The following is a 20,692-nucleotide window of genomic DNA, read 5'->3' as shown; positions in this document are numbered from 1 at the left end:
GCTCCGGGTTTGGAAGTATTTTAAGGCCTGACTGAAGAGGATCTCGATGTCCAAAGGGAAGAATTAAATCATGTATTTCCCTTGACGTGCTCTGTCTGACTGCTGTGGGAACCCTTCCAAGTTCCCCAGGCTGTTGGGGTTCCGTGCTTGCCCTGCTAACGGTGCTCTCTGTCCTGTGGACAGGAATGCCCGAAATGCCACGTCACCATCGAGAAGGACGGGGGCTGCAACCACATGGTCTGTCGGAACCAGAACTGCAAGGCGGAGTTCTGCTGGGTGTGTCTGGGTCCCTGGGAGCCCCACGGATCTGCCTGGTGAGTTCGGGAGCGTGCCTTGCTGGAAGGCGAGGAGGTCGTGGTGCAAACGGCACGGATTTGGACTGAAATCTGTGGAATCGGTGTCCCTGTTACAGGTACAACTGTAATCGCTACAATGAGGATGATGCAAAGGCAGCAAGGGATGCACAGGAGGTGAGTCCATAACCTTTGGTGATGAGGGAGATCACCGGCCCTGTGGTGTGCTTTCTGTAAACCTACACATCTGCTCTGAAGGAATTCACGGATTCGGGCACAAATCCAAAGGACAGTTAAGTCTTTTGACTTTTAAGATAGGGATGGCTTTGCCTGGTATGTGCTACCTTTGTACATCCACAGCACACAAGTTGAACCATGCCCGTGGTGTTATTTTTTACAGCTGGTCTGTCAGTGTGAAGAAAATAAGATTAATGACTGTGTATTGAGTCATCTTGGTTCTCTTGCACTGTTTAGTACACCGTGCCTTTCCCCTGCTCTGTAATCAACCTGAGATTGCCCTCTTAGCACAAGCACAGTAATTAGAATTCCTTATTAGCAAAAAAAGGAACCAAACAAAACATCATCTTCTCACTTTTGTCATGACACTGGAAGCATTTGAGTGCTGTACCTCGAGTTGAGAAGGCTGAAATACAAAAGTGATGAGGCTTGAGCAGTGCGATTGTAATTGCTTCCAAAGTTGGGAGTGAGGATGTCAGAGCTGTGCTGGGAAGTGCCCGAGGCGCTTCCCAGGGTTAGTGGGGCCGCGCCGAGCCATCTGCCCAATGCGATGGGAGAGGAGCCTCCTGTGGAAAGGAAGCTTCTTCTCTGGATCAGGAAGAGCCTTGTGAAGGGTTTAGTTCTCTTGCAACCATTACTTTGTTTTAACTATTTGTTTTCTTTCTCCCTAATGGGAATTAACACAGCGATCCCGAGCAGCCCTGCAGAGGTACCTGTTCTACTGCAACCGCTACATGAACCACATGCAGAGCCTGCGCTTCGAGCACAAGCTCTACGCTCAGGTGAAGCAGAAGATGGAGGAGATGCAGCAGCACAACATGTCATGGATCGAGGTGCAGTTCCTGAAGAAAGCAGTCGACGTCCTCTGCCAGTGTCGTGCCACACTCATGTACACTTACGTCTTTGCCTTCTACCTCAAAAAGAATAATCAGTCCATTATCTTTGAGGTAGGAGAAAATGGGGTTATCAGGAATTCAGATTGCAAAACTGAGGAAATAAGATATAATGCTTGGAGGCCTCTGGTCCCCGCTTCTACCCAAGTTAGTCTGGTTTAATATTCTGTTGTGCAAAAGTTAGAGGCAGTCTGGGTGTTGTGTAGGATTGTTTGCTGGAGGAGTGACAGAATCACAAAGCTGTGGCTGCCCCATCCCTGGAAGTGTTCAAGGCTGTGTTGGATGGGGCTTGGAGCAGCCTGGTCTAGTGGAAGGTGGCCCATGGCAGTGGGTGGAACTGGATGAGTTTCAGTGTCCCTTCCCACCCAGAATCAGTCTGGGATTCCATGATATCTAATCCTTTTTTATTTTGGTATTTATTCCAATTGCGCTGAAATAAAAATTTCCTCCTTTTCTTTACGCCACCTCAAACACTTCTTTTTCTTTTGTTTTTACAGAATAACCAAGCAGACTTAGAGAATGCTACAGAGGTGCTTTCTGGGTACCTGGAGCGAGATATATCCCAAGATTCGCTGCAAGACATAAAGCAGAAAGTACAGGATAAGTACAGGTTTGTGTTGGATTACTCCTTCCTCTCAAAGCTGCCAAGTGTTGCCATGCCCTGTGTCAGGTAGTGGTTTGAGCACTTGCCAAGACAGTTTCTCCAGAGCCACATCCTTGGGAAGCTGTTTGCTCTTGGCTTTGTGCCACCCATTGTGATCAGCCAGTCCCTGGATATCCGAGAGCAGCAGCGCTGTCCCGTGCCAGCCCCGAATCCTCCCAGAGAGGCCCTCACGCAGATGCTGGCAGTGTGTTTTTGTGTCCCTGCTGGGAGCAGCTCTCAGGGGAGGTGACAGCCTGTGGGGAGAGGCTCCCAGCTCTGCCTTCCATCTGCTCTGCAGAGCAGGAGCTGGAAGATCCAACCCCGGAGTGGAAAAAGTCCTGTGTCCAGAAGCAGTGGCTCTCAGTACACTGCTGTTCCTGCACAGAAGGAGCCTGTGGGAATGGCCAGCACCAGGATGGGATCTGCAGAGTGAGGGCCAAAGAACAAGGAGTGACTCTGTCATTCCAAGCTGTCAGCTTTGGCCTAGGATGAGCTGCCAGCAAGCAATTGGCTCTTTTAATTGTCTGCTGGGTCCATTTGTGCAAAACGTGGGTGTAGGAAAGCTGTCCCTAAGGAAGAGGAGCCTGCCCAGCTGGGAAGGGGAGCAGGGGACTGGGGTCCAGGTGACACAGATGCCACTGCTTTGTTCAGTCCCAGGGGACTAATTTCTGCACAGTGGAAAAGTACAAAGCTGAAAATGCAGATGAGTCACAGGATTAGGGCTTGCATTTCTGAGGCATTTTGCCAAAATCACTGAATTTGTTATGCCTGGCTTAGGGGGAAGAAAATATCCGAGGTAGGGTGAGCTGTAGGACTCAATGGCCTATGGGGCGTGGCAGGAGCTGTTAAGATTTGGTGGCTCATCCTGCCCAACTTCAGCAGCACAGCTGGGGCTGGACAGGACTTCCCTGACATTTTTTTATTTTAAGACATTTTGTAATTTACCCTTTAAGGCCACCATTAATTTGGTATTTCAGATGAAGCTGCTTGTTTATGTCAGTCCTCTGAACCTAGATGCTTTTGTAGGGATGAAATTAAAACCTTATATAGCCTGAATTGCTCGGAAACAGTATCCCAAACCTGCATTTCTGGGAAGAAAGAATGCATCTGTCAAGCCCGTGCAGGTCCCTAATTAACCAGTTCAGTCATGTCTTAATCAGGTCCTGCACGGTGCCCTTTGATGCAAGACTGGGAGCAGGATGTCATCAAGGTGGCTTTAAAGAGTTCTGGGAAGCTGCAGGAACTGCCCTCCAGGCTGGTTTGGATCTCTTTGCTTGCAAAGGCATATCTAGAAAACAGGATTAAGCCCCCCACACCCAACCAGCAGAAAAATAACTAAAGTTTGGAAAGCAGAGACCGTGTGTTTGCCATCACATGGTCCTGAAAGTCAATGGGACTTTGTGCAAGAGGTTTCTCTTGCACCAGCTGACAGCAGTGAGGGGAGCCACTGCTGCTCCAATGCAGAAATCAGTCACTCTGATAAGGTCCTGAGCAGTAGGTGAGGAATTCCTGCCACGTGTCAGTGGGTGTTGTGGGATAGCTTCCCACTGGGAGATTTTTTCTGAGGGATGTCTGACCACTGCCAAGCAAACCTGGTTCCCAGCAGTCAGAGCCTCTCAGATGCTCATTTAGAGTTTGCTCTTGGAACCTGAATTAATTCAGTGTTTCTGTGCTTTTTGTCTTCTAACACACACAAAATGACCATGGCATCCTTTGCTGTGTTCTGTGATATCCCTTTTCCTCGGGATCGGTGATCCTGGGAGGACTGAACTGGACTCTGGGATCAGTTTCATGTGTGGCAGGTTTCAGTCAGTGCAGGTGGGAATACTCCAAGGGTGTAGTGTCCCTCTGAGAGGCACATGCTGGGACATGTGGTGAAACCTGCTCTCCAGCCAGACCAGTAACCCTTTGGACTGCTTCCATCTCCACCGGGAAATAAAACTGTGTCAGTACTCCTGAGGTTTTCATCATGGACTGGGTTGGGTTGGGAAGGGATCTTAAAGTAAATCTTGTTCCACCTCCTGCCGTGGGCAGGGGCACTTTGCACCAGACCAGGTGGCCCCATCCCACCTGGCCTTGAACACGTGGTTTTTTGTTGTCCTGATGGGCCTTAGGGCAGGTACCAGCCCATGTCTGAGGAGAGTTCATCCCATTCCATGTGTCACCACCAACCTGTGCTCAGGCTTTTTCAAACCACAGCTGCTGCTTCCTCCTCTTCGTTATTCCTGAAAGTTTCTCAGCCGTAGAGGCTCTGGGGATACTTTTGCCTGAAAAACTCTGAATTTGCACACTGGTTTTCCAACCAGGGACCTGGAGCTGAGTGACTGGAGCAGCCAAAGTCTTAATTAGCGCTGCTAACGGGCTGTAAATACACTCCCTTCTCGGGGGATGATCTGTTTCAGAAGTGAGGCGTGCTGTAGGTTAGGATAACTCGGTGCCAGGGATACTCCATGATTCCTGACGTGCCTTTTCCATGCTGTGCCTGTCCCCTGCAGATACTGCGAGAGCCGGCGGAGGGTTTTGTTGCAGCACGTGCATGAAGGCTACGAGAAGGACCTGTGGGAGTACATCGAGGACTGAGCCTGGCCCCGCAGCAATGAACTCTGAACCCTTTCCCATCCTAGAGTGCTCATGCAATTCCAATAAAACCCACCCAGGGCGCTGCTCCGCCTCTTACACCGCTGGTCTGTAGTACCGGGATTCTGTTTTGTTAACAGAAAAATTAAGTAAATTATATTGTAATAAAAAAAAAGGTAGATAAACCATTGTACAACAGTATTCTAGGCGGCCAAGAGTGTGACAGACGCACTAAAAAACCCTCCAACTTTAACTTGTAACGTAGCTTCATCCTCCAAGCCGACTCCTTTTTCTTTTCTCTTTCTTTTCCTGTGTGTAGTACAGATGAAACTTAAACCAGTTTCTTGACACTGCTTTTCATGTCCAAACCAGCCATTTTGATGGACTTTGGTAAGGGGGGTGGCTCTCCCGCCCCCCTCCTCCTCTCTGCCACACAAGTACACGGATGAATGTGGATTGGCTCATTGTAAAGAGGATTTCTGGGGAGGGAAGGAGGGGGGTACACAGCAAGGAAAAAAAAAAAAACCCAACCTTTGTATATGACTTTTAAAACAAAAAGAGGACAACACAGTATTTTTCAAAGTTGTATATAGCGCATATGCATGGACAAAGAGCAAGCGTGGCACGTGTTTGCATAATGTTTAATTACAAAAAAATATTTATTCTTTAAAAATCTTCAAGATTATGTCTATTTGCTGTGCATTTTCTTTCAGTTTGATTCTTTTGTTTGGTTTTGGTTTTTTTTCCCTGGGCTGGGGTGGGGGAAGTGTGTGCTGGTGTAGTGAATATATCTATATATATATATATTTTATTTTTTTTTTTCATTTTTTGGAACACTTTTTCCAGAGCAGTTGGGTTTCTCCTCTTCCTGCAGCTCCTTTCTGTCCAGGGCCTCCCCCAGGTCTGTGTGTGTATCCATTGCTGGCGACGGACGCGGCCCCTCGCAGCTCCTGGAGCTCTGGTTCAGGATGCCTTGCCTTTTTCTTGGTTGATTTTTTGCCCCAGATCTTTACCTGCCCAAATCCAGCTCTGTGTTCCCACTCGTGCACGCAGGACACGTGCTCTGATCCCAGAGGAGGTGTGCGTGTGTGTCTGTGTGTGTGTGTGTGTGTGTGTGCCTGTGTGTGTGTGTGTTTAGAGATTTGTTTTGGTCCCAAGGCAGGACAAGGAGGGGCATTTTGCACCACTTCTCCAAAGACTTCCTGCGAGATTTCGGCTGTGGATCTCCTGTCCCTCCCCTTTTCATCTGTCAAATGGACCCTTTCTTGCTGTTTTAATTTTCACTTCATTATAACGAGTCGTAACATTGAAAAGGAAAGCTGATGGAATTGTCTTTGTGTTTGTTTTGGGCTCAATCACTGGGTGTCCTGTCCTGGCAACTATTTAACACTCCATCTAGTGCAGTAGAAGCTGAAATCAGCGGAGTATTTTTCAATTAAAAGGGGAAAGAACTAATGAGTTTAGCTACTGAGTCCATTTTTATGATTTCTGTAATAAGAGCTATGTTAAAGTAAACAATTGGTGGTGGTTTTATTAAATTTACTCCTGTATAGGAATTCCTTCTGTGGTATTTTTCGCCAGGCAAGTGTCCTCCAAGCCTCCTGCCACTCTGCCAGCTTCCAGGGGATGGGAGTTGTGAAGGGATCAAATAAAAAAGGCAGGGCTGTAACAGGGGGTTGCTGTTTCCAGCTGGCAGCGGGGGTCACATCGGCTTCCTCGCCGCTCCTACCGGCGTTGCACGGCTGTGTTTTTGTCCCTGTGTGCCCGCTTTTCCCGTTATTTGCCCTGGAACCGAGCCGTGAGGCAGCGCGGCCCGGTCCGTGCGCTTTGCCCGGCGCTGCCGGCGGGGTGCGATGGCGCAGGCCCTGCCCTGCCATTCCCGGGGGGATCAGCCGCCCGTGCGCTGGAAACACTCGGAAGCTGGAGCGAGGTGGGCTGGGCAGGTGCAAGCACAGAGGCCTTGGGTTTTCACTCCGTGTTCCCGAAAGGAATACACCGAGGATGTGGGCACTCCAAAGGAAACCCGGTCTGTAGCGTCCTCAATCCCCGTGGCTCTTGGCAAACCTAAAGACAGTGACAAAAGCCCTGTTCTGTGGGAGAATCTGCTGCAGTTCCTTTCTCGCAGGTGAATTACCTGGCTGGCGGCGGGACACCATCCCCACAGACACTGGAAATACAAAGGAAAATAAAATCCGCCATCCCAACCTCCCTCCGTGCTGCTCCTGTGGGGCGAGGAGGGAGCGGCGCTGCGGCCGCTCAGCCCTTCCCGGGCCGTCCTTCCTCACTGGCGGCCTTATTTCCCTCAACACCACGGAGTTCCCAATAAAACCTTCCAAAAGCCGGACATTTTATTATTTATGTGTTTATTCGGGTGTTTTACAGGTTAAACGAGGGCAGGGGCTGGGGTGGGGGGGGAAGGCCGGAGTCCCGCCACCGCCTTCCCGCCGTGCCCCGCGCGCCATGGCCGCGCCGGAAGTGGCGGGCGGTCGCCATGGCAACCCCGGCCCGCCGCGGCCATGGCGGAGCCGCCGGACACCACGGTGAGGGGCGAGAGCTGCCCGGCCTGAGGGGGCCGAGAGGGACGGGACGGGAGGGGAAGGGAAGGGAAGAGAAGTGAGGGAAGGCGGCGATGGCGGGGAAGTTCTTTTTGAAGAGCGAGTTTTTAATCTGCACACTTGGTATGGAAAACGTGAGGGAAATTCAGCCTCTGCTGAAGTAATTAACAGTAGTAATCGATTATTGGGTGCTGGAACAGGGGAGGAGTAGTGAGGATGGGGAAGGGGCTGCTGCAGCACAAGGAGCGGCTGAGGAAGTTGGGGGTGGAGAGCCTGGAGAAAAGGAGGCTCAGGGAGAGCTCAGCAGCCCGGCCTGAAGGGGCTCCAGGAGAGCTGGAGAGGGACTGGGGACAAGGGATGGAGGGACAGGACACAGGGAATGGCTCCCACTGCCAGAGGGCAGGGGTGGATGGGATACTGGGAAGGAATTCCTGGCTGTGAGGGTGGGCAGGCTCTGGCACAGGGTGCCCAGAACAGCTGGGGCTGCCCCTGGATCCCTGGAGTGCCCAGGACCAGGCTGGACATTGGGGCTGGGAGCTGTCCCTGCACATGGCAGGGGCTGGAACGAAATTATCTTTAAGGTCTCTTCCAACCCAACCCATTCCATAATTCCTTAGTTTTTTGTGGTGGAGGGTGAAGCCCCGCAGGGGTCAGTACCAGGCCTGGGTTGTTTGGTGTACTTAGAAATGATCTGGACAAAAAGATGACTAGAAAGTTACTCAGGTGAGGAGGAAATAGGAGAAACTCCAGGAGTCTTAACAGAGCTGAGTGAGAGGACTTGGAATGATGGGTGTGCAGATTGAAAAATAAATTGCAATATATAAACAAATTAGCTGTTTGTGCTGGTTATTCCTGCTGAGGATGGAATGCTTGGAGTTTGGTAACTTCATGAAAAAAACAACTCAGTTTTTCACAATGGGAATCAGAAAAGTCAATAAAATTTTAGAAACCGTTAAGAAATGAAAAAGTAAAGAGAAAAAGAAAAAGAAAAAAAAAAAAGAAGAGCCTTTTTTGGGTTATTTTTCGTGTCTCAGCATCTCTGATTTTCCCCATCTCCAGTAAAAAAGGTGCAACTAGAAAATGTTCCCAAAACACTGCAAAGAACAAAGATTGACTGAATCTCTGATTTTAAAAATTATTTATTAAGGAGAGAGGAGGTGACAAAGGTGTATAAGAGCTGTGTTGTGTCTTCCCAAAAAGCAAAGTGAAAAATAAAAATACTTGCCTGTGTAAACCCATTTCTCTTCTGTGAAGATTTGATGCTTGATGCAAAGGAAGAAAATTGTATAAAATTAATGTATTTTCCATGGGCTGGGAGCTTGCTGGGGGAGGTTCCCTGCCCTCCATATGATGGGGGCATCCCTGTGCTCACATCCTGCGGCCTCAGATGGTTCCCCGGGAACAGCTTTGCCCTAATTAACTTCATAAATATTTTATGATAAATGTTTTATTTTCTGTGTGATCTCTAATTAGCTTCTTAAATGCTCCAGTCTCGTTTTTCTGCAAGGTAAAGACCAGTTCCCAGGATGCTGGTGATGAGAAGTGACCCCAGGAACAGGGATGCGCTGCACAGTGAGGGTGTTTATTTAATCGAGCTGTGGAACAGAAATCTCTGCCTTGCTTGGCAGGGCAGAGTTTGTCCAGCAGCAATGCTGCTATTTTTATGCCCTCCTTTGGGATTTGCCAGTTGTCCTTTCTGATTATTTTCTGGAACAGAGTTTCAAGAAACCTTGCCTGGTATATTTACTACTCCTGGTTTCTGTCTTTTCAGGTTTCTTCATCGCCAGCGGCTACAGAACCAACAAAACCCCGTCCTAAAAAAGGTTTGTTTGAAGATATGATTGTGTTTCTTGGGCAGGTTAGTTGTAAGGTTTCTTCTATAGTGTTTGCAGATGTCTAGGAGGAAATAAATGTCCTCTGGGAAAAGAGGAGACTGTCTAGACTGTAATTTGCTGAGTACCAGTATTTTTCCAGGGTCTCTGTGAGCTCAGTGCTGTTCCTGGCTGATTTACCGTAGCCACAGCCTGTATCATGTTTGCTTATAATCTGTGAGACTGTTTATTTTATTGTGTACTTACTTATGGGGCTGTTAATGAGTCTGGTACTCATTTATCCTCTCAAATAATAACAGGTTTGTTTTGGGTTCTTCAGAATGATGTCTTGCTCTGGAAATAATCTTGGGAAGCAAACACTATGTCTTGTGGGGTTTTTTTATGTTCCAGTTTTTGAAGAAAAAGTGATATCAAGTCAGGCAGGTTGTGACTGAGTTTAATTATTGTTTCTTTGCTTTTGTTAGTAGTTTCTTTTTAATACTGGAAATGTGTTAGTTCACTCCGTGCAAATTGTTGTTTTGAAGTCTTGGTTGAATCTGAACTGGAACAGGTACAATTTATGTTGTTGGCTCAAAATGTTTGACCAAATCCTGCTGGTTTTTGAGGGATCTGGTAAATTCTTCAGCCTCTCCTTTCCCGCTTTCCTTTGTTCTTGAGGCAGGACTTGTCCTGACACACACCATGAGTATTTCTTTGTGTGGCACTGCTCCCCTTCCAACACAGATCTGGTCACTGCAGAGCTTTTGTGCCCTCCTGAGCTGAGCATTTGGGATGGTTTTCAATGGATTCTCCTTTCTCCAGCGTGCAGAAAGCCCCATCAATTCCGATTCTAATTAAGAGTATTTACTCCCAGTGCCAGAAAACAGTCCTCCTTTTCCCTTGCCCTTGCATTCAGGGAGCCTCAGGTGGTGAACACAGTCCTTTGGCTCTGTCCTGAGGTGCCTGTCAGAGTATTCCTTGGGATGGAGACTGCCTTGGGATAATGCTGGCAGTAAAAAGGGCACTGCAATGACATTCTGCCTAACTGGGTTCTTTGTCCTGCATGGAGGCCTTGGGAAGCTGGAAAAGCCACTTTGCTTTTGGGGAGCTCAGGCCAGTAGTCCCAGTTCCTGGTAGGAGAATTCCAGCCCTTGAGCAGAGTATGGCTGTCCTGGAGGTGGGGCTGGAGGTCTCAACACAAGCCCAGGCCTCTTTGGTAGCTTGCCCAGAGCTGAGGAGAAGATTGCTAGGGCTTCAGGCCTGCATGCAAGTAAAAATAACTCCCAGATTTACTTTTATCTTGACCCTCAACTCTGTCAGAACAAGGATTGCTCTAAAATTACTCCAAATTGGTTACTTTGAGGCAATTAGTCTGACTTCCATGGAGGCACTGATGGGCTCCCTGGTGAGCATTTAATCTCTATCCTTCCCTACAAAGGTTGTGACTCCCATCTCCTCATCCTCCATAGCCCCCACCCTGCTCTGCCTCATTGTACAAGTCCCATTTATTTGTGGCTCTGGGTCTCCCTTTTATACTGACACAGCCCTTGACTCCAAGTAAACTATGGTGATTTAAAAAAAAATAAAAATCCTCTAGCCTGTGACTTTTGTAATTCTCTTTTGTGTCCTTTAAGGTAAATTGAGGCATCTCCAGTGCCTGGCACACCTCGGGTCATTCTGACTGAAATGCCTTCAAAGCCTTTGGGCTTTGCCATTTAATATTTGACTTCAGTGCAGCAGGGAAAGCTGATTTGAGCTGCCTGATCGTTAATCTCTGGGAAATGAGGGCAGCAAAAAGATTTGTACTTGGAGTGATGTAACAGTGTCCTCTATGTGTGGGTGGGGGACTGGAGACATGGAAAAGAGGAGGAGGGAGAATGAAGGGATGTTGGATATGTTTTTGTGGAATTTGGCAGGAAAGACCAGCATCTTTTTCCCCATGACAGCTGGGTTTTTTTAATGGAATATTTGTAGAACATCTTAATTAAATATCTCATCCCATTTTAGTGTAGCTGAGGAGAATTACGATGAACTTTAGGAGCCAGGCTACATCAGTGCTGTTTGAACAGAAGAGTGCTGCTAAACTTATTTTTAAACTGACATTTTAAACATTGAATGGCCACTTTGTGTTGCAGCAAATTGCTTCTTTATATTTGCATTGTGTTTTCAAGCAGGATAAAGCCCCGGTGTCAGTGTTTTCTCTGGCAAGAGAGATCCTGAACTCATCATTAGCACAAACAGGTCTGTGAAATGCAGAGAGCATATGAACAGTTCGGTGTGGGCAAAATTCATGCCCAAATAGAGCAATAATGGATGATGTGATGGCACACAGGTGTAGCAGAGTGGGACCAAGTCATTGCTGAGGCAATCCACAGTGCTGCAGCCTATTGAGCTTGTCTGTGTTTGTGCTGGGCAGGAGTGAGGTATTAAATGTGTGTTTCTCAGAATGGAGTCTCAAATTGGCCAAAAATCATTGGAATGCCAAAATACCCAGGTGAGGTTTGGAGCTTTAAGCAGAAGGCCACGTGTTGAGCCATGCAGGTCTGAAAACATTGGATATATTGAACCTGAATTGAGTAGCTTCCCCTCACTGTTCCTTGCTTTCCTCCCCTGATCCTGCCTGTGAGCCAAGAAGAGGTGGAACCTATAACCTGAGTTTAGCAACTGGATTGTATGACTTTTAAAATAATAACCTTGAGCTTGGAGGCACAATTTGCTCGTGAAGTAGCTGATCCATCATGTGGCTGTTGCCAAAGCCCGAAAGTTGGGATTTGGGAGAATCTGTCTTGTAGGCAGGCCAGCCCTGAGGGAAGAGGATGAGTGTTCAACAAGGCTGAAGGAGCTCTAAAGGTTCTGGAGCAGATGGTGCTGGTGGAATCGGGTTCGAAATCTCTCCACACAACGATCTGAATTACTGGCACGGGTAGAGGTGACTCCCTCCAGGTATCTTGTGGCCATACTTGGTGACAGTTGTCCCTCAGCAGCTGACACAGGAGTAGCATTCATTATTTTGTCCTTTATCCCCTGCTGGGAGAGCTGCTCCGAAAATCAGTTCCCTTTGTTGCTCCATCAAGATCCGTAACTCTCCCTGTGTGGATCCCCAAGCAACCGAGGGTGGAATAAAGGGAGCTCTGTTCTGGGAAGTGATAAGGAGTTAATGTCAGCCTGCTGAGGTGGGGTTTTAATCTCCCTCCTGCATTCTAAATTAATCAGATATTTTCCTAAATGCTTTACTGGTTCAGAATTGAGATAGGCTGTCTCCCATCTTCCCACTTTCTTTTTCCCACGCAGTCAAATCAAATAATTTTATAGGCTCTGATAGTACTGGAGTGGAGAAGTGCTTTTACCTGATTGTATTGTTGATTTTTATGGAACATAACTTCAATTTATTTCCCTTTACTGTGGAAAAAATATTTAGAAAGTAAGTTCTGAGCTCATGTTTGTCTAATAACAGTTCAGAGGTTAATGGGACAATTTTAAATGCATTTGGATTTCCACATGAATATGAGACCTCAGACTTTCTGAGATGCACTGATGGTGTTTTAATGACAAGGTAGAATCCTAAATATGTACGTAGTATAATAAACTCACTGATTCAAAATGGATTTTGCTTGAATCCCTGGGAAGAACTTGTCCTAAAAATCCATTAATCTGTCAAGAATGAGAATTCTAAATTGTCATCAACCACCTCTACACTTGCCACAGGAAGGGTCAGGTAGATAATTTTCAAAATGAAAACCCTGTAAAACTATTAGCAGAGATCAAGTGTTCTCCCAGGCCTGGGCATTGGGGTGTTTTTGGGATGCTTTGTAGGTATGTTTTTTCTAGGCTTTGAAGCAAGGAATTAACCGTGACCTTTGGCAAAGTGCTTGGCTTTTGTTGCTTTCCATTTATCAATCTCAAGCTTGGCCTAATGTCCAGTGACAGGTTTGGGATGCTGCAGGCTTTTGGTGAACAAAACATTTGGAGACATGAAATCAAAAGTATAATATAAATGGATATATTGCAATGCACTGCTTGGCCTGTTGGGTGGTGGCTCTGGTTAGGAAGTGCCAGTGACAATAAACAATCTCAAAATGTGGCTCTTAGGTAATAAATAATGCTCAGATTATGCAGAAATAGGTAAGTGGCTTTTGATGAGCTATCCTGTCTCTCCGTGTGGCTCCTGCTCACCCAGATGAACCAGTGGGAATCCCTCCTGCTCCTGCAGATGTTCTAAGGGACTCTGTGAGTATTTAATCTGAAGAGCAGGAACTCTCTACCCTGTAGAGTCTATTCCACGCACTTGCAGTGCTGATCATTTCTGAATTTCTGATACAGTTTCTTAAATCAATATAAATCCATTCTTTGAGCTGGCTTCAAAGCTGCCTTTGAACTTGTAAGAGTGAAGCTGCCTGAGAAATCCAGATAAAAACAACCCCCTTGAGTTAAATTAATTAATACTTCTAAGTGTGTCAGAAAGAAAAGGCTGTAGTGGGAATGTTGTGGTCGGAGGGAGCCAATCCAGCCCTTATCTGTCCATACCCATTCGCTTCCATTTGGCCACGTGCAAGCCAAGATCTTTTAGTCCATTTGAACCCCCAACCTTGTGGGAAGAAATTGGTTCTTAAATAAGCTAGATTAGTTGGTAATTACATCATTGTTTTATGTAAGAGACTTGGGTATTTCCATCTCGCCGATAAGTGGGGAGCAGAGTGCTGTGTGTGATGCTCAGGATCTGATGCAGCTGCTAGTTTTGAGTAGTGAGATTAAAAAATGGATTATCATTTCTGGGTAATTAAATTCTATAATATCCTTCACTTCATCCTCTTCTCCCCAAAATAACAGCCCAGTAATCCCTGCACTGCAAAGAGCTGGTAATATTTAAATTGGAATGTGCTAGCACAGCTCTGCCCTCTTGTGTGTGTACATTAATATCTGTGCTGACGGGAGCAGGGAATCCTTTGCAGGCAACACGACAGGTAACATTTTAGTGCCAGCTTTTAAAACAGGTAAATTCATTTTTTTGAAGCTTCTTTGAAAGTCCTTGGTGCCAGGCAAGTTTCTTCTGATTTTAATGCCTTCAGCTTTAAAAGCTTCAGCTTAGCGGTTTGTTGGCATGCTGCGTACAGATAAAATGGCATCTCCTGGTGGGAATTTAAAAATAATTCTGTAAAAATAGTAAGTGACAAATTTAGGAAGGGTGGGATTCATCTCTCTGCACTGAGATGTCTCTGATGCAGAGCAAGTCTCAGCAGATCACCCGTGCTCCATGTTTAGTCAGTGGAAAGGGCGTCTGTGCCATTCCCTGACCTCTCCCAGCCACCTGTGCTGGGATGAATCCCTTCCTAAGGATGCCTGTTCCTCTCCTTTACCTTGGAGACAGCCCAAGGCAAGTCACCCATATCTTCATTTTCATCAGAAGATGCAGCTCACTCAAGAGTCAGAATTCCCAATGTGTGTGCAGCTGAAATTTGGGCATCTGGGTCTTCAGTGACATCATCACCTATTGCATTTAGCTCAGCTCTCCAGCAGCATCTGTGGCACAGGAATGATGGGACATTGAGCAAGGAGCAGCTCACTAAGGGCTTCTTGAATAAAAAAATATCTTCATTCACTCCTTGCAGGGCCTGTCCCCTTCACTGCCGACGCTTCCAGCTGCATTATACATGCTGCAAGTCCTGGGATTTAGTCACTGTTTTATTCATAATTCTCAACAATTTCATTCCCTGCCTGACTGTGATTCATTTTTATACTTCTAATTAGAAGGAGGCAGGGTGTGCTTCTGTGACTGTGTAATTAAAGACTATATCATTAACACATTTGGGCAGTAAGGAAGAGTGAAGGTGTGCAGGAAAATGTTCATCCTGGGATAGACTGGGATTTCCCACCTGGAAAACTTCTGAGGCAACGGGGCTGGAAGAACTCAAACTATATGCAGTAGGGAGTATTGAAATGTTTGCAAGACCAGCTTTTCTATTTTTTTGTGTATATATATCTATGTTCTTGTTCCTTCTTATATTATATTGTTCTTATATTATAATTCTTATAATATATATATTATATTGTTCTTATATTCCTTCAATGTAACATTCTTTGGCAGTGGATGAAACAGGAACAGGTTCTTGGTGCTATTCCTTACGGAGCAGGAAGTTTCAAAGATTGATGTGGCTGGATTGTGGTCCTCTCCATGCTGGAATTTTATTTTCCTTTCTAAAGGGAAAAGCTTTTCTTAAAAACGCCTTATAACAATTTTAGTTTCAATTTCCATGTAAAATACCTCATGCTGTAGACAGAAAAAGACTAAGCATCGGAATTAAAGCCAAAGGAAAGATTAGATTGGAAATCCCCAAACTACTTTGCTCCTGATGCTGGAATTAATGAGAAGCCGGTTATTTTGGGAATGCCTGCAGCCACTTTGCGAGGGAAATATTTCCCATGGCAGTGTTGCTGTGGGAGGAGACGGTGAGGAGGCAGCAGTGAGTATCTCAGAGCACCTCTGCTGTTCCTAAGGCATTTCATTGCCTTGCCTTTGCAGTGGTGTGCTGTGCTTCCCAAAGCTGGAACAGCATCGGCAGACAGACACTGAGCGAGCTCCGAGCCCACCGTGCCCACAGGGGCACAAGGCATCGAGCAGGACGTGCTTTAAACAGAGAAGAGTTGGGATGTTGTGCTAGGGCTTGGATCCTTGACTGTCTCCAAGTGTTCTGTCTGCATCCTCAGGGACCTAAAACTAACACATAAAGTAGCCTGCTTTTTGGGGTTTTTCCCTATTTTTTTGTTTTCCTTTGTTCTGAGTACATCTCTGCTCAGCAGTCGGTGCTGATGGTCAAAATTGGCTCGTGCAGAGCAAACAGACTTCCTTCCAGTTCTCATTTTTCAGGAAGACCATACTTTTTCAAATTTCTTTTTAAAGGTATTTGTTGCTAAATTTCTCTCCAGTGTTATTTGTTTGAATCAAATTTTAGACTTGAATTGAGCATTATCAGGCCTGAATTAAAATTTGTATGGAGTAATGATTAGGATCGTGTCAAGGTGTGTAAATCTCATCCCCCTCCAGATGGATTCAGGACTGCACAGTGGTGTCTCACCAGCCTCCTACTGCTAACAGATTTTGCAGTGACCAAACTGGTTTCTGCCCCTGGGAACCTCACTGTCACTGGAAGGTCCAGGGGGATGACAAGTGTGTGTTTATTTACAGATCATTCCACTTCACCTTGAGGTTCAACTTGAGCAGCACATAGTAGAAGACAAATAATTGCATAAATTAATTCTGTTTATATGGCAAATTAATTGAATGATCAGTGTATTTATTTCATAAATGAAACCATCTTTCTCTGGAATAATTCAGAACCGTAAATGTCTTGAATCAGAAAAAAACCACAAATCCAAGCAAGCAACTCAGTGAGATTTATGCACTGCAAAGTAGCAACAGAAAATGTCCTTTTTTCCCCATGCTCTAGGGTATAAATCAGATTTAAGATACAATTTTGAAGTCTTTCATCTATCCTTGGCTAATTTTCCTGCAGGGGGAGGTGGAGAGTCAGAAATGTTGCTTTTTTTTTGTTGTTTAAACCGCTGTTTTCCAGCCTCTTTCCAGCTTTCCCTGCACCTCGTGGAGCTATTAAACCGCAGGAGGCGGCTCTGGGGATGAGTTAGGGCTCCTCGCCAGCACCGGGCTGTGTGTGATGAGTTTTATTAACCCCAGCTGACTGTAAATAACGAGCAAGCACACGGCTTTAGGGCTTGATTTAAAGGTGTTCCAGCAACAATTTGCAAATGGGAAAACAGAAGGAAAAGGGATTAAATGGAGAACGGCTGCAGTGTAAAGCTGGTCCTTTTTTTGTTGTTGTTTATATCCGTTTTAGAGGGATTTGTGCATGCAAACACCTCTATTCTCACATATATTCACTCACACACGGTGAGTGAAATACAGCTCGTAGAGCCTCTTCCGAGTGCTGGGTTTTGGGGTTATTTTTCATTATTACTGAGTTTTGAATACATTAACAGCTCCATTTTCAAACTCCAAGGATGGATCTGGGCGTAGGAAGAGCAATGTTCCTGTGCTAGTTTTCTTTCAAAGCTCTAATGTATTTATACTGCCACCGTCTCAGTAAAAGAGTCTGAGGAAGGAAGAGGATTTCTTGTTAAATTTGGCTCTGCTAGAAATTTGTAGGGTGCTCCTCTCACACCAAGGCAGCGTGTTAGTTTTAAACCATGATAAGAGGATTGATATTAGAGCTTACAAACGCATTCTATCCATTATCATACCTTGTTTTGGAAAATCCAATTCCCTGCAGGGCTGTGTTGTTCTGTAGAATCTGTTTGAGTGTGTGCACTATTATTTTAATGTTATTTTTGCCCAGAAGATGCTCATTCCCTCTCTGACACTGGATTTACAAACGGTAGTGGAATTCCTGGTGTTGGCAGCTTGTGAAGCTCAAGGCAAAAAGGAGACAGGCACAGATGGGCTCATCCTCCCTCTCCATGTTTATTTAAAAGGAGAGCACAGAGCTGCGTTTGGGCTGTAACCACAGCTATGTCTGAGCCTTCCCCAAGCACCAGGAGTGGGAATAATGGCAATCCTGGCAATAATGGCAGCACACATCCACAGCAGCCTGGGCTGGGAGAGCGGGATGGGCCGGGCGGCGCTCTGCACAGAATTCCATGGGTTGTCTCTCGCATGTGGATGCTCTCCTGCAGCGACAGGTGCATTGTCTTTATGCCATTGGAGTTTGCTGTTTTCCATGACTGGAATCACATGCAAGTGGGGATTGGATCTCCAAACCCATCCAGTCCTGCTGCTGTGTGTCTGAGGGAGCTTTGCCTGATGGTGGGAGCTGATAACCTGCATCTCTCTGGCTTTGCCACATCCCAGCCTCCTGCTTTGGTTTCTTCAGAACAAGGTGCAGTGGTTTTAAACTGCCAGAGGACAGGGTTGGATGGGATATTGGGAAGAAGTTCCTGACTGTGAGGAAGGTGAGGTCCTGGCACAGGGCCTGCTCCATCCCTGGCAGTGTCCAAGGCCAGGTTGGACAGGGCTTGGAGCATCCTGGGACAGTGTAAGGTGTCCTTGCCCATGGCAGAGGGGTGGGACTTAATTATCTTTAAGGTCCCTTCTAACTCAAACCATCCTGTGATTCTAAGGCTCACTTTATGAAATTCTTTTCTGCTTCTGCTGCCTCAATATCAAAATGTCAGAGTAGAGAACTGAGGCACTGCCTGGGTGTTTGTTAGTTTTGAAAATATCTCTCAGCTTCTTGGATGATGCTGTTTTGCAACATGGAATTTTGAATTAGAGTTTGGAAAGGGACAGCTGAATCCTTTTGGAAAACCTTTCCCACATGCATGGTACCCACCACAATGGAGCCAGACTGGCTCATGAAGCTACTGAAGAATAAAAAAATTAAAAATACTTATATTTAACTGCATTTGCAAAGCTTTTCTGTCCTTTCCTTGTGCTGTATGTTATGTGTGTTTTAGGTTATTGGGAATTTTGGGCAATAACAAGTTCTTCTTTGTGTCTTCTTGAGTCTTTTGCCCCTTTGCTGCTCTTGCTCAGGTTGCTGCAGGTTGTGTTCCTAGTTGGAAGGGATGAACTTGGACCCTTTCCAGTAATCTGGACTGGAAGGAGGGCTGGGCTTTGAGCTGTTTTTTTCCCTCTGAGATGACTAAAATGTGTTTTTGAGACACTTCTTACTGCTGGTGCTTTAGAAATCATTTCCCCCACAAAATCTTATAAGAGCTTCTGGGGCTTTTTTTCCCCCCTCTTCTTTTTACAGCAATTTGAAGCCCTTTTATTAAATCTAAACTCCTGTTTGATAGTTCATCCCTAAGCTATAATTACCCAATATGAAGATGCAAGCACAAAATAATTTCCTAGGGAGGTTTACACAAAAGGGAATAACTCATTATTATTTTTTTCAGTCCTTCGAGAAAATGTATAAGAGGATGAATAAAGGGAAGAGTGATGATAGAGCAGCACAGATACAAACCTGATGATCATACTCTGACTCTGTCAGGGTTTCTGCTCCACTGGCTTCCTTAAAGGAGCATTGTCAGAAAGAAAAATCACATTGCTGGAAGTGGCTTGTGCAATCAATCACTGGCCAGCGAGGGGATCAGATGGATTCTCTTTCGAATTCAATCAAAACACACTTCAAAGGCATTTAATCATATATTTGGTGCCTGACTCCCTGGCACAGGATTTTTGCAGTCCCACAAAAGAGAGGCCAAAAGACAATTATGCAAGTTATAAACTCTTTTTGATGTAGATACCAAGTTCTTTGATGATTGTGTTTTCCTGGACTGGCCCTCGGGCAGATTGATTTACAGCAAATAATGGCTTTTTGTTTCTTCACTGCTAGAAGGATCTAAACTACACTTTTCCACTGTGCCTGTGCAGTGCCTGAATTATTGCTGGAGGTGACAAAGAAAAGTGTCTTCATACAGCAGTCACATAGGAGAAAATCCTGAAGGTCCAAGTATTGAAAAAGGTGTTTTATTCCCTTTCTCTGGAGCTAGAGACCCAAGTAACCAGGCATTTGTTATTTCCATTTTCTTCAGGAGAATGCAGTGACCCATTATCAGCAGGCTGGGGGAGCAAACCTGAGGGAGGTAAATGCACCAGGAGCAGGTATCCACTGCTTTGTGGGAAAGCAGAAATGCACGTTAAGATGGTTGTGGATCTGGAGAGGGGTATAAATAATTTCCATTAATTCTTTCTGCATCTGAATAGAGCATAGAGCCTGGCAATAATCCTTTACTTCCCACAGCGATTTTTGGGGGGGATCAGATATGTTCCTGTGTCAAATTTAATCATGAATTTAGACATAGATTTTGAAAAATGTCAGAATTGTTTGCCTGCTTTCAATTTGTTGGTCTTAGGGAGAAAGAAGAAAAAAAAAAAAAGCGATTTGTATCCCCTCAGTCAGCCTTGTTGCTATTTCCAAATGACTTTTAGGAGCATAAAATCTCCCTGTGTTTTCCCAGTCAGAGTTACTTTAGCTCAGTGTATCAGAGCTGGTTTATCTGCAGATGTGAACCATGCTCACTCCTGGGGCTCACGGTGGCTTTTGATTTCTCCATTTTCTCTCCAGCCCAGTACTTTTAGACAACTCCTTGGGTTTTTCCCCTTTCCCTTTTCAGCCTGATGTTCTGCTCAGCCCTTGGTCTGATTTTCATCATTTCTTCCTTCCCATCCCTGTTCCCAGCAGGTGTTTCCATGGTGTGGGAGTGGAGAATAACATCCTTCTTGTCTCATAAGTGTGAAAAAGCTTTTTCCTTCAGGAATTAAACAACCAATCCTCCGTCCCCTCTCTGGTGTACTGGTGTCTTATCTTAAACCACAACATTGGTGTATATTTTAACCTTTAGTGGTACTTTTTCTTTTTACCCTCACAGTAAGGCATGAACAGATGGTTGGAGACCTGGTGGGGTGTGTCTGGAGATCTTTTGGTTATTCCCTGTGTCAGGCAGCTGCAGGATTTTCTAATTTGAGGCTGTTTTAATAGGCACAAAATGGTGAAGGATATTTCAGTTCTGACTGTTAGTGGAATGTTGAGGGGTACACAGAGTTTGCAGTCTGTCCTTAAATCCATACTTACAAAAGAAGGTGGGAATTGCCCAGGTATGTCAGGGTTGGTGTTTTATATCAGATAGTGGCACCAGGAGATGCCAGGCAGGAAGGGCACACAAATCCAGC

The 20,692-nt window shown here is 45.7% G+C and overlaps 2 protein-coding genes across 3 annotated transcripts in view; both read left to right on the top strand.

The window, feature by feature from the left end:
• Nucleotides 1–5,328, top strand: part of ARIH1 (ariadne RBR E3 ubiquitin protein ligase 1) — a 49,034-nt gene extending 43,706 nt beyond the window's left edge. Inside the window, exons 10-14 of the mRNA XM_058846517.1 lie at nucleotides 184–314; nucleotides 413–470; nucleotides 1,217–1,477; nucleotides 1,921–2,033; nucleotides 4,562–5,328. Coding sequence (XP_058702500.1) covers nucleotides 184–314; nucleotides 413–470; nucleotides 1,217–1,477; nucleotides 1,921–2,033; nucleotides 4,562–4,646 — 648 coding nt within the window. The 3' untranslated portion in view covers nucleotides 4,647–5,328. The remainder of the gene's footprint in view (nucleotides 1–183; nucleotides 315–412; nucleotides 471–1,216; nucleotides 1,478–1,920; nucleotides 2,034–4,561) is intronic.
• Nucleotides 5,329–7,127: 1,799 nt separating this feature from the next.
• The window catches only part of BBS4 (Bardet-Biedl syndrome 4), a 35,743-nt gene continuing 22,178 nt past the window's right edge, over nucleotides 7,128–20,692 (top strand). The window contains exons 1-2 of one of the 2 annotated variants that reach the window (XM_058846680.1): nucleotides 7,128–7,183; nucleotides 8,970–9,021. In XM_058846680.1, coding sequence (XP_058702663.1) covers nucleotides 7,160–7,183; nucleotides 8,970–9,021 — 76 coding nt within the window. In that variant the 5' untranslated portion in view covers nucleotides 7,128–7,159. Of the gene's footprint in view, nucleotides 7,184–8,846; nucleotides 9,022–20,692 lie in introns of those variants that run through there. The other variant, XM_058846679.1, reaches the window with a different exon arrangement.

Source organism: Poecile atricapillus, chromosome 11, assembly GCF_030490865.1.
Source record: "Poecile atricapillus isolate bPoeAtr1 chromosome 11, bPoeAtr1.hap1, whole genome shotgun sequence".
NCBI lineage: Eukaryota > Metazoa > Chordata > Aves > Passeriformes > Paridae > Poecile > Poecile atricapillus.
The sequence above is the reverse complement of the archived record's forward strand: the minus strand, read 5'-3'. Positions and strand labels throughout refer to the sequence as shown.